The 14,158-nt window shown below is 40.7% G+C and overlaps 1 protein-coding gene across 43 annotated transcripts in view; it reads right to left on the bottom strand.

Moving 5' to 3' along the window:
• The window catches only part of LOC127373801 (ankyrin-3), a 164,651-nt gene that overhangs the window by 104,870 nt on the left and 45,623 nt on the right, over positions 1-14,158 (bottom strand). For 3 of the 43 annotated variants that reach the window (XM_051418577.1, XM_051418594.1, XM_051418593.1), the window contains exon 1: positions 10,413-11,237. The exons of the other annotated variants lie outside the window; for them this stretch is intronic. In XM_051418577.1, coding sequence (XP_051274537.1) covers positions 10,413-10,529 — 117 coding nt within the window. In that variant the 5' untranslated portion in view covers positions 10,530-11,237. Of the gene's footprint in view, positions 1-10,412; positions 11,238-14,158 lie in introns of those variants that run through there. 43 annotated transcript variants of the gene reach the window in all.

Here is a 14,158-nt window from a genome sequence, read left to right as displayed (position 1 = left end):
CTTTGCCATGCAATATGACTGTTTTCTGTTCAATTTACAGTCTGTAATATAAAAAAATCCTTTAAAATGCCGTAATAATAAAGGTTTTTCCATGTCTTGAGATATGACTGTGAGTCATGAGTATTCTACTGTTACAGACACTGTACTGTACGGTCTTATACTGTCATGGTTTGACAGTTTTTCACTGTAAAATCTACAGATACTTTTTTACAGTGCATGCAGAAAAGCCAACTACAGCATGTAGTGTGAGTTAACACAGCGTACGGGATAATAAAAACGTCTGTCCTACTTAGGACTTCATAGGAGTTTAGTAGTGGGCTGGACTGTACCCAAGTCCAAGACCAGCCTTCTCTCTCTCCTCAGTCACACACACACACACACACACAAATGTTTTAGACATTCCAGTGAACTGTATGTGAGTGTGCAAGCCTCTGTCCGTCTGTCTCATCGAGGCAGGTCTCCTCCCTCTCGTTCACCTTCAAAATGTCCGCTATACCCTGAGAATACAGCGGAGAGCAGTAGATAAGACTCACATCCTGTCTGTGTCGTGACTCTGTGCTGGACCCGTGCCATGGATCAACACCTCACCCGCTGAGAGCAAACACACTGTTGACACATCCAAAAACCCTGCCCCTTGTTTTTCTCTCTTTTCATACGATATGCTAGTGTTTCCCCGCTCGTAGCTTTTCTTACCCATTCTGCTACTGATTCCCACCACCTCATATACTGTAACCCATGTGAGGACAACATACAGCATCATTCAGCCTATTTTCTTTTAGACATAATATCCCTGAATTTCTTTCAATCAAACACACAGAGAAATTTTCTAAACTAACGTATCCTGTGGAGGGTTGTAAGGGTGAACTGTCCGTAGCTGATAAGGTTCGGCCTTCGCTACTGTATTTTAACATCGGTCATAATGTCGGTACTTGGACAGCCGGATATTTTCTGAGGTAATACAAGATTTAAAAAGTTGGAGAAACACTGTTATAGATAACAATAATACATGGACAATTTGCATCCCTTGAATATGTAATTGTCAAACACTAATCACAATTAATGGGGAAATACCGTAAAACTTCAATTAATAGCACTGGCTTTTATTTGCTTCAATCACTGAACTCAACCTGTCTTTATTTGGGACAGAGGTCTATATGGGGCAGACTTTTAATTAGTTTTTTACACCAATTTTGCTCTGCAAGGATAGGAAATGCTAAAAATAATTGTTTATTTACACCAGTATGAACATTACGTGTCTAAAAATTTGGTCAAAAAAGTTAATTGCGGCTATAATAATGCTACGTACAGCGACTCTGCCTGTAAAAGCTGCATACATACAAACATGGAGGTGTCTGATTTCAGTCAATTCAATATAGTGTGATGTCACTGTGCTAAACACTAATCTGCAAGTAGAGGAATGAACAAACAAAAACAGCGGTGTGTTCAGTGAAATGAGGATATGCAGATATTCGAGTGTGTGTGTGTGTGTGTGTGTGTGTGTGTATAAATTAATGGACTGTCCCAGTTCTTGGTGTCGATCTTCCACTTTAGAGGAGAGAGGAGAGAAGAGAGCTGCAGGGAGGCAGAGGAAGAGAGGACAAAAGGCCTAACTAACAGCATCCTCACCATTCTCTCCCTCTCTCTCTCTGCCCACTCTCCGATTTCTTCTCCCACTTCATCAATCGCTCTCCTTGATCTAACTCTGCATCTCTCTCGCAGTGCTTTCTCTAATTCCCCTTCATTTTAATTTGATTTCACCCTCCTCCCTCGCTATCTCGTTTTCGCAGTATGTTGGGGATGTGTTATGTTTCCCCTCCACCCCCCCTCCAAAACCCCTCCATGTCGTCTCTGTCCACCAATCACGATGCTTGGCAGGCTCTGCACCAATCCTCTGGCCCAGCAACCCCCTCCACAGCCGTGTTACATAGAACATTAGAACACTGGTGCCGCGAGGGGGGCATAAAACATGCTACCTTTATAGACCTCTTCTCAATCTCCACAATACCTCTCCCCTCTCCTCCTCTAACTCTCCTTTATCCCTTTGCTTTTCTGTCATCGTGGCTCTCTGGTCTTCTTCTCTCCACTCCAGCTGTCGTTTCTCCTCTGCTCTGCAATGGAGTCGTTCTATAATTCATAATGCTCTCTCCTCAGTTAGGTTACCCGTTTCCGACTTTGTCATCTTCGCTGAGTGCTGTCAGATTGTCTGTGTTGGCATCTGGTGCTTCAGCTTGAGGATGCTCCACATGTGTTGTGCTTTTTTCCTTCCTTTTTATCATTATCTCACAAATGGCTCCGTGTTCTGCTAATGGCAGACATAAGTTGGCTTCCTTTAGCTTGTCACTGTGTGATGAACAACAACAGTCTGCAGTAATGGATAGTATGCGGTGGTAAAAATCAGTTATTCAACAAAAACTGTCTCTCTGTTTTATACAACACTAATTCAATAAGTTAATTTTAACTAAAAAAATTAAACTGATTCTTTGGAAAATTATAAGTAACACTAACTCAGTTTCGTAAGTTAAAATATTCCTGACTAAGCAGCTTTTACTAGAAATTTTAAGTGACACGTGACAAGTTTAGTTTTGTAAGTTACAGAAACATACGTACAAATAAAGATTAGAAAATTAAGTCGGTGTCACTTAATATTACGAGTAGAAGCTGCTTAATCAAGAATGTTTTCCACTAACAAAACTGAGTTAGAGCTAATTAAAAAATGTTGTTAAATTAATTTATCAGTTATTACAGTGAATAAATAGTTATTAAGTTGCACAAACTACAGGTCATAAACTTCTTTTTAAAATACAACAATGTGAAATTATCAGTTATCATATCGGTCTGTCCTGAGAAGCATGGAAGTATTAGTTATCATTACTGCTGAAAAGAAATCCATATTGTGCATCCCTAATATTCTACTGAAACTCAAAAGCGGTGGCTGCTAGTTTTCAGTCTCTAGAGAGTAGCTATGGATTCTAAATCCCCCCAAATCTCAAACCCAAAAGTGAGTGATTGGACAGAACTCTTTTGATAGTAAAGGTTGCTGACCCCTGCACCAATCAATACTGGCATATTAACGATGGGGGAAAAACTCTTCATATTATATTTCTACACATAATGAATATGTATTTTTATATATGTGTATATCATTTGTGTTTTATCCTGTGTTTCCATTTCTCTGGCGCACAACCAACTACCTTCAGGGACAAAGTGATTGATTAATTGACTGACTGAGGAGTGGATTGGGTTGATGTAGGAGCAGGGGAAATGAGGAATCCAAACGTGAGGAAAGGAGTAAACAATAAAGAGCGGTGGCTAATGGTTATTTCCATTTTCAATTATCCTGCAAATCATTTTCTCAGGCAATTGATTATTTTGTGTTTAAAATCTGAGAAAACTGTGAATAATGTCACAGTGTCGCCCACTTGCTCAACAAAAAAAGCCCCAAACTCAAAGATATTCGGTGTTCTATCATTGGAGATAAAGAAAAGCAGTACGCAGTCATCTTTTGGCATTTTTGAAACATATTGAAACAATTAATTGATTATCCTGCAAGCTTTTTCGGATAGTTTTCTGAACTGTTACATAAGTTCTTGATTATTTTAAACACTTTTTTCCACAGAAAAACTCTAATAATATTTGAAGTGTAAATGTTTTCATCCAAATTTCCTTTCTTAAAACCTTCATGTGTCCTTCTACATAGCATTTGCATGTAAATTGTCTGTATATTCATAAAGAACAGATGGAAATACAATAAAATAACTGTAAGGCTTGAATACTTAACAGGTGTAGTGGAGAACAAAGAGATATAGATACGGTGTAGAGCAGGGAGACTGAGTAGGCTTCAAATATGAATCTTGGCTTAAATAAGTGTCAGGGGATTAATGTGGTACAATGCCTGGTCACAAGGGACCTGTGTGTGTGTGTGTGTGTGTGTGTGTGTGTGTCTGTGTGTCTGTGTGTGTGTAACCTGCTTCCTCCCCCCAGTCCCAGAAGCAGAAGTGTGGCAGAACAATACAGCCTTCTGCCAGCTGACAGAGATGCGGAGAGGGAGGGAGACATTGAAAGAGAGAGAGAGCAGCGAAGGGAGGGTGAGGGGAAGCTAAAGGGAGGTAGGATGGGTGGGGGAGTGGCAGAGTGGAGGAGAGAGAGAGAAAAAAAGAAAAAGCTTGAATCGAGTCCTTCCCAAAAATAAACCTCAGAAGATGCAGTGTTTCCAACCCCCCTCGCTCATCTACATCATCCCCATATATGATCTTTGTTGGGTGTCACCCCCCCTCCCCTCTTAGTATAGGATGCAGTTCCAAAGGGAAATATTCGAAGATCGCTTATTGTCTTATTTTCAAATCATCTAATCTTCATCTTCTCAAACATCTTTTCACATTTGGTTTAAACTGCGTATATTTGTTAATAAGGTTCATCCTCAGGGGGTACATACACCGATCAGCCATAACATCAGGACCACCTGGGCACAACAAACTGCAATGCACTGTACATCAATAAGTCTTGGCCGCCCATGAAACCTGTCTCCGGTTCACTGCTTTTCCTTCCTTGGACCACTTTTGATCGGTACTGACCACTGCAGACCGGGAACACCCCACAAGAGCTTCAGGTTTGGAGATGCTCTGACCCAGTCACAATGTGGCCCTTGTCAAAGTCACTCAAATCCTAATGTTATGGCTGATCAGTGTACATTTTACCAATCCATTTCATAGATGTTGAGACATTTCACTTAAAACCACAAATGTCCGAGGAAAAGTGAGAAGACCATAAATTATAAATAAGGATTAACTGTCTGGAGACCATGAATGTCTGTACAGAGTTCCATTGCAATCCATGCAATAGTTGTTGAGACATCTCAGTCTCCTTTCTCACATAATCTGCATATATCTGTATGCTGTATGTTATTTTGTGTCATTTTCTTGTTATTAACTTGTGGATGAATACATTTAACTCAAACCCAACAATTATTTAGTTATAATGTATGTTACATTAACCCCTCATTTCTGAATTATCCTGCTCTTTTTACATCTGAGTGTATGCGTGCACTTGTGTGTGAGTGTGTGTGTGTGTGTGTGTGTGTGTTATTTAAGACAAAGGACAGAGTGGAGGTGAGGTGAAGCCGCCACCGATCACTTAAGAGTCTGGAGTCACGCCATCGCTAAAAGCATGAGATCCAAAATGATAAAGGAAACAAGCAGGAGAAGGGATTTTCATTACACTTCTCTGCCTTTAAGCCCATTTGGATACAAACACTGATTTTGTCCTGTTTCCAATTTCAGTCCGTGTTGAAACAAAATATTTCGCTCTCCTGCTGCCTTGGAAGGTCAGCACACAGATGGCTTTTTGCACAAATATCCATATGTGTTACATTTTTCATTATGAACGCTAGCACCAACATGCACTGCATATCAAATACTGTAGGTTTAGCTCTGCTAAGCCAATCAGTCAGACTGATCAGCCTTCCAGCTGGGCAGCTGGACAAAAACTTAGCAGAGCAGTTAATCAACCAACCGGCCAATCACACACGCAATCAGACAGACAGCCTCTTAATGAATCAGTCTATAGCGTACTAGTCAGTCAGTTTACCAGCCAGCCAACCAATCTGAAAAGCACACTCAGCAATCTGAGTGCAGTGCTACAAGAGCCTTGACTTGTTCATGCATTGCATCTTAAAATCATAGTATGGCTTGTAGTCCAGCAGTACATGTTTGTCTGGGGCTAATAGCTTTAATGGCAGCTGCACTGTGAATTGGTCTCAGTGGTGCTTGTAATGCAATGCTTTTGTTTTGCAGCTTCCTGTAAGAACCATAAACACACCATACTGTACACAGCATTGAATGCATAGGCCTAGGAATGCATTACTAAATCAATTTTAAAATAAAAGGAAGGATCTTTCATGCAGTGCTGCAGTATCATTTGAAAAAATAATGTAGCAGGAGTCTGTACGCGTGGTAGAGTGAGAGGCAGGGATACGAGCCTCAAAGAAAGACAAATAATTCAATTCAGAAAGAAGATGAACTAATTATCGAGCATGTGAGCGTATTAACAAATAGCTACAGCGAATAACTTCTCCTAAAACGACATATTGTTGTTCTGTTTGTGTACTAATTGAACTTTGGAGAGAACCAAGCAGGAGAGCTTTGGGCTTCCAGCCTTCCTTTAATGCTCAGACATGCAATTGGTACTGATTCTCATAGCTCTCAGCTAGAAAGTCAGTAAGTGCAGGCTATTTGGTAAAATGTCAAATTATTCCTTTTTTAATAACAGAGGTAGAGTCAGGACATGGTTAGCCTAATTTAGCATAAAGTCTGGAAGCCCAAAGCTCAAAACTGCCTGCTGAAATCTAAAGCTGACTATCATTCACATGTTGTATCTTGTTTAATCCATAAAAATGGTAATTTGGGATTTTAGATGGAAATTATGAGAGATTTTTAAAAAATCAATAAATGAGGACTTGTCGTACAAGCTAAGTCCCTAAAAGATAACACTAATACTCTTTATGAATATTCTTAAAAACATAACTTAAAGTTAATCAGATGAATGAATTAGATTTAGTATTAGTTTCATTTTCTTTATTATAGTTTTAACAAAAATGTAGTTTTCCATCTAAATTTGTGTTTGGGTCGCCAAATCTCAAATAAAAAAAGTCAAACAATGTGATGAACGTTCAGTCAAGTAAAGCGTTGAAAAAGGGCTTTTTTTGAATATTTAATACAAACTAAATATGTAGTTTATTTATTGCATTTTTAATAAAAACTATTAAACAACATTATCAAACCAACAACCAGTGGGGTTATATAATATAACACTGTATAGCTCGTACAGTCGGCTGCAGACATGCTGGCAGATTAGTTTGCTTGTTTTAGTTTTAGCTACCAAACCCATCGCTCATGTGACCCTTGCTTCCCAGTTCCTGTTCATGTGTTGGTTAAACAAACACGATAGATACATTGTGTAAATAAGTTTTGAAGTATTGGAGGATTCAAGCCAAGCTATGCTAACAGGTCCTGGCTCAGACTCTGTTGTTAGCACACAGACACAAAATATATTGATCTTCTTCATCTCGTCGGAAAGAAAGCAAATACGTATATTCCCCAAAGAGAAGGAGAGCGATAAAAGATAAAGGGAGAGACACTGACATCTAGTGTAGTGTAGTATCTGTTAAATCTACACTGTCTCAGAGCCATGTATAGACACAGTATACGAGAGACAGAGAGACAGAGACGTGGGGGTGAGGTAAAGTGAGGCGAGGAAAATAATAGAAAGGTAATTGAGGCGATGCGATCCGAGGAGGGAGAGGATATTTTTTGCCCCACGGTGCCAAGAATTGGCCCAGGGCAGACAGTGTTATAGATTTACGTTGAGTGAGCCCCGGATAGCAGATACCCTCCCGCCAACATTACGCTACAAACAGCGAGAAACTGCTGATGTCACCCTGCACACATACTGTAACAGTACAGCAACACGTCTCCCTCACCTGTTGCCGCTGTGGGGGAACCGTGAATCTGTGATCACGCATGCTCGAATATGCAGCTTGTGCTGTCAAGGTCAAACCTCCCTCCACCATTTCTGCTCACATTCATGTTACTCTGACTCCCTCAGTGTCAGGATTCAAAAGAGAGCTCAGCCTTGAGTTCCTGTCAGTGTTTTGATGAAAGCACGTCATTATGCGGTAGATCTGTTACACATCCAACACGGTGGAGAGGTTCGATACCCTCTGATGCCTTCAAGTCGATACTGGTGTCAAAATTTGGGAGTAATGTAATTTACAATACTGAAACCATGGAAGATACCCAAATGGGATTTATTACAAATAGCTTGTTTGCACATGACGTCACATCAGTGCGCTGCAGATGGAGGCCAGGAAGTGATTTTCTACATTGGAACCAGTATCACAAACTCTATAAATGCCGGTTTTGTGTCATTTTTTGGTTTTACCGAACTGAAGCTGTTACAGTTACAATTATCACATATTTTCAGTTGTTTCCTCTGATGTCGTGCACTTTCTCTGCATGAACCTCCTGAAGGATTTACAGAGTTTACTGATGGACATTTACTCATAGGAGCCATACTCAAGATGTAACATTAAACACCGGCACTGCCCGGGTGCTCAATCCGGGCACAATCACTGAATAGGACGGATAAGTTAGCGGCTAAAGTAGTTAACCACTAACAACAAGAAGACTATATTTCCATCAAGAAATTCTGTGAATTACTAAAGGCTGAAGCAGAGAAGAAACGACAGAATTGGACGTCATTTGTTCAAATTCACCTGACGAGGACTTACTTTGGCCTTTATGATGAATGAACTACGAGTTTATGTTTATCTCCGTAGCAAAGGTTAAAACATTATTATTATTATCATAATTATTACTATTGGTTGGGTGTACCAAGTTTTGTTCATGTTAATGATAAACAAACCTATTTTGTCTTTTAATTTGAAGGACTCATCGGACAAAAGGGAAGTTAGAATAACATTTGATTTGGTTTTTGTGAGTTAAACAAGTTTCATTAAGCACAAATTTGATTTACTAGAAAATCTGCAAAGGGAAAAGTGAATTAATGCACGTTTCCACCCACTGCTGTGATGCAGGAGTTAGGGTGAATCAAGATAAACAGTTGGTGGCGTAAATTCTCCAGTTGGGATCCACCAAAGCATTGCAGGAGAAGAAGGCGTAACGAGATTAAATTAAGAGAGTGCCGGTCAAACTTTAAAACAAATGAAAACGTTGTGGAATTTATGGCATTTATGTTTGTTTCATGTATTCATTTGGGGAAGTTCCCTCATTGCTCCACAAGGATTTTATGTTTTCGTCTGGCCACATTTTTTTGTCTGTTCAGTGGACGTTTAAGTCATGTGATTTATGATTTATTTATTTTTGATATATATGTCATGATGTCCGCTAGAGCTGATTCATTTGAATTTTATTGCACTTTTGGGGGGATTAATAATGTTTTTTTGCATTTCTACTCCGGTTTTCTTGAAAATGCACAAAAACAGGTGAATAAAAACACTTTTTAACAACTTAACCTGACTTCCATATGTTTCATAATTACTATAAGTACATAAGGGTTCTGTCACTTGACCGTAAACATCTTTTCTTGGCTTTTGCTGAGGCTAAATGATGCTGTCATTTTTCCCATTATGAGATGTTCTAATATGGCCCTCCAGGGTGCATTTCACTGTTTTGGTGCTCGTCTTTATGGTATAACCTCACAACAACCGTGACATCCTGTGACCACGGGAAGTCACCTCTCTATCCATTTTGACCTTGATGCTAATGAGGTCACTGTTATTGACTCTTTGTGACAGGTGGCTGACCCCGGACTAATGATGGCCTCCGGCTAGTCAGCATGTACACACACACGCAAGCACACAAGCCCAAATGTCAGCATGTACACACTCGAGCAAACACAAATGATTTTAAGCACGAGCCAATCACAGTTGAACAAATAAACACTCACCGGGTCAACAAAGTTACGCAAACACTGAAGCGCCCATCGACGCCCACTTCAGCTGAATTGTTTTGTCAAATGCTGTCACTGCAGTGAGAATGATTATTGATTTCAAGTCAGACCTATTGATCATCTCCTGTGTCCGAGATCAAGTCTTAAGTTTGTCCTTGCACAAGTGACGCATGTACACGCACACACGCACGAAAAACAGCCCACACCTAACCGCAGGGTGTGACTGCTGACGCCTTTGGCTCCAGCACAAGATTCCTCCCCTGAATTCACACACCTTTCACTTCAAAATCACAGACACGCACATTATTCTCAGCAGATGAAACCAGGGTGGGTTTCACAGTGTGATGGCATGAAGAAAAAATGTTTTTATACAAGAAAGTTAACATGGAAACTGAGGTGGGGGGGGGGGGGGGGGGGGGGATAAAGACAAGTCACACATAAAATATGCGTCATGTCAAAGAACATATAATATGGAGGTTTTATTACAAACAAACTTAAGTGTGTGTGAGAGTGATATAAAAAAAATTTCAAAACTCACACACACTCGCACACACGACATATTAATAGCAACACTGCGTCCTAAAATACCAATCTGTCCTCTATAGCTGATTCCTGTTATCTTCTTCCCTGTCTGTGCTCTCTGCTCATCCATCTTTCTCTGTCATTTTCACCCTCCCACCCCCCCTCAGTATTCCCAATGGGACCACCCCGCTTATCACACTGGGTGTGTATGTGCTTGTATGAGTGTGTGTGTGTGTGTGTGTGTGTGTGAGGAGGCTGCATCATGACAAAAGAGAACCTCCTAGACTTCACTAGACCGACGCGTCTCAAGCCTTCCTCTCTCCCCTGTGTGAGCTCTGTGCTCTCATTCCTCCATCACTTTCACTCTTTTTTTTCTCTTTTCAGCTGTCTTTTTTTCTCCTTCTCTCCTCCTCCTCTTTCTCTACCTTTTTCTTCGCCACTTCACGGGAACGCTTCCTTGCTTTCTTCTTCTCCTTCTCATCCTCCAAAGCATTGAGGTTCTCATCCGCCTTTTTCTTCAGCTGCGAGGCGGCATGCGCCATGCTGCCCCAGTCCAATTAATCCTCACAGGTGGGAACGGGAGAAGGAGGGATGAATGGAGGGATGGAGCGTGGACCCAAAGTCTCCCCTTTAGCCTTTTCTTCTTTGCTCCTAATTATCTTATTGTTCCTCCTATGCTCGGCTGCGCTTTTGTCAGAAAAGGAGCCCTGACAGGTGTGTGAGAGGGAGATTGTCTGGGAAGGATTTTCCTCTCCTTGTTTTTAAGATTTCCCTCTTTCTTTTGTTCTTTATCTCCCTGAGCAGCTATCCACACTTTGCAGATGCAAAGGTCCAGTTTGTGGCAGGATGGAGACAGCACATACTCCTCTGTTTCACCTCAGGAGGCTCCACCGCTGTGAAGGCAGCTGCTTCCACTGCTCAATGCTCAAAGTGCAAAACAAGTGCCAATTACAGCAAATATAAAAACAATGTATTTATATGGTCCGCATTCAGGTGAAATGATCCTCTTGATTAAGAATGATGTATAAAAACAGTTCAGTTACAGGTACGTGAGTAGAGCTCCAGGGTTGGAGGTCCAAGAAGGGAGCTCCAGCTCAGCCCAGCAGAGTGCTCTGTCTTCTGGGAAAATTAACTGGTCCTGTTGTCTGCTTGACTGGTTCCCAGATTCCGCCGCCTGCACCTGAGCACTGAGCCATCCTCTATCTATGTACACACTCCGTCCGCGACGTCTTGCCGGGACATATGAACAGGATGGAAATGACAGTGGAAAGGAGGTTGAGATAGGAGGAGGAGGAGGAGGAGGAGGAGGAGGAGGGAGGTGGGAGGGGTGAGAAAGGAGGGGGCAGAGAGAGAGGTAGAGAGAGCAGCTGGGACAGCAGAAAAAAAAGGAGGGAGTAGGGACGGATGAATACCTCTGCCTAGTACCAGCTGGTTATGGCTGCGAGATACGGAGAGAGCAAGGGAGGATGATACTTCACACAGGGAACATACAGTACACACACACACGCTGGGTGTCCAGCCGAGCACAGTGTGCAGTAAGAGTGCAGCCATGATGCTCCTGTTATGAAACTTCCTTCACTCAGCCTCTTCGCTGTTATCACAGCCACTGGTCTTCCTAACTGCCTGAATCCCATTCGGTTAAACTAATGAATGACAACTAACCACTCCAGAATCGTTAACTGGTCGTACTGTAATGTACCCAGACAAACAAGAGCCAGCTTTATCAAGTCAAACATGTAACATAGGCTTGGTCTAGTTTTAGGTGGGCAGGTCCACAATTGATTTTACAGCAATTAACATTTTTAGCCAGGACTAGTTTCTCAATACCTCAAAGAACATTGGATGGATTACCATATAATGCTGACATGTTAGATAAATCCTAAAGACTTTGGTGGTCCTCTGACTTTTCCTCTTACGTCACCAGATTCACATTTGTGGTTTTGAGTGAAATTTCTCACCAACAATTGATGGATTGCCTTAAATGTTGGTACAGACATTCATGCTCCCCTCACACTCAATAGACCATTTTCACTGCAGACATTTTGACTTGTAAAAGCAGGAAAAGCACAAGTGGAATTAATAACAATAATAAAGGCTGCATTACATTTAAGTGAGCCATGGTATTGTGCATGCTCACTCACTGACATGGCTTACTGGGTGACTTAATGGAACTGAGTCATTGTGAATCTTATTACTTACACTTTTCCTGCTTTCAAGTCGAAATGTCTGCTGGGCAAAACAGTCTATTGAAAATATTTTGACCTCATAACTTTTCATGTAGCTCCATCATCAGGTCAACATTTTAATTTGTCCGAAACTTTGGTGTTTAGTGGCATCTAATGGTGTAGTTACAGATAGCAACTCACTCGCTTTACCCTCCCCTTTAAAAAAATGGCGATACTCTATATACTGTTTACTGTAAATGTTTTAATTCAAAACAATGATTTAGAAAAACCACTAACATTTTCACTTGAGTTTTAGAAATAAGCGAGAAAGGTACAAGCAGGCTGCTGTGCACTAATGGATCAATTATTAAGATACTAATGTATTATTCATAATAAACTGATACTCAGATGTGGGAGAATCGTAGCTTAAGGGAATGCCACTGTGATATCTGTGCAATTAGCTACTTTCAAGGAAGCTGTACCCATCAGCTTTCACTAATGCGAGGCAAAAAAAATCCAGATCATTGCCTGAGGTGACAAAAAAAGGATTTTCCTTTCTAATATAACAAAACCTGATGATCTAATACCAGACAACAATTTAAGACGTTCTTAAAAGATCTTCCTCAATGTTTCAAAATGGTCCCAATAATGTAACTTACAGCTGTGTGCAGAGAGATCAGTGCATGTTTTTGTGGTTTTGGGGTATGTGTCTGTGTGAGATGCGTGCTGGTATGAGCTCATGTCGGTGGACTGCAGCCTTTGAATATTAACAACATGGGAGAGGGGATGGGATTGCAGCCCGTGACAAGGACATGTGACAGCAGAGCAGGCTTTCTATTGGCTGTCTGGGATGTGAGAGAGCTGTAATTGGCTATTTGGAAAGGGGGATCCAACCCACAAAATGACAATAACAAAGAGGAGAGGAGAAGAGAGGATTCCTCAATGCAAACAACCCGTATTTTATACTTTAATATTATGTTTCTTCAGCAGTTTGAGCACCAAAAATAGGTTATGGTATGTTGTTTGACTCAGAGATCTGTGAAAATTGTGACATGTGTTTTGTATGTAACCTTTAAGTGTAACAGTCAACCTGCTTTACAACCTGTGCCCCAGATATTTCCTTCTGGGTACGAGCCAATGAGTTAATGAACACTTGGACCTCACTTGAATGGCATTAACTGCAACATATAGCGTAAACAACACTTCATTGTACATAGTGACCGTAAACTGCTATACATGTTATTGTCATTGTAAGCATGTCAGCATGCTGATGTTAGCGTTTAGCTCAAAGTACAGCCACACAGAGCCCTTAGCACAGCTGTAGACTCTTAGGCTACGTTCACACTGCAGGCACAAGTGGCCCCAATCTGACTTATTTAACTTATTATAAGACTTCATTAGTGTTTTCTTGATAGTGTGAACAACACAAATCAAGTGGAGTCTGATCTTTTGAAGTGTGAATGTAGCCTTAGTCTTGATGAATTAAAAAGTATTTTGTTTCTTTTCCTCAAAGTAAGGTATCAAAAAAGATTGTTCTGGGAGTGGTCGTATCATTTCTAGTCTTAGAGAAGTCAAATAAAGCCAATCAGTCAAGCCCTAATACTGTAGCAATGGGAAGATACAAAAGTCCAACAGAGTAACAACTAGAAGGGTTGAAATCAGTCAGTCTTACTTAACCCACCACTGTCTGCAGATGTTGCCCCAGACTGCACAGCTGCACATGGCAGCTGTTACTAACTAACGTTGAAAGAATGTCTACTGTAGATGCTATTAATCTCTTCAAATCTGCAAGGCTATGGCAAAATGAAATGTATTTTGTAGTCAGTTTGCTCATTGATGGAATCTCATCACCATTTATCACTCACTGTAAGTCCCTTTCCAACAGTGTTAAAGCTATAATATGTAATATTTCCACATTTAAAATGTCTAAACACTTGATCTATGTTATATATGTTGCTGAGTTGTCTACTTGCAGTATCCCAAATGTTTTCAACAATGTTCAAAAC

This window comes from Dicentrarchus labrax, unplaced genomic scaffold, assembly GCF_905237075.1.
Source record: "Dicentrarchus labrax unplaced genomic scaffold, dlabrax2021, whole genome shotgun sequence".
Taxonomy (NCBI): domain Eukaryota; kingdom Metazoa; phylum Chordata; class Actinopteri; family Moronidae; genus Dicentrarchus; species Dicentrarchus labrax.
The sequence above is the reverse complement of the archived record's forward strand: the minus strand, read 5'-3'. Positions and strand labels throughout refer to the sequence as shown.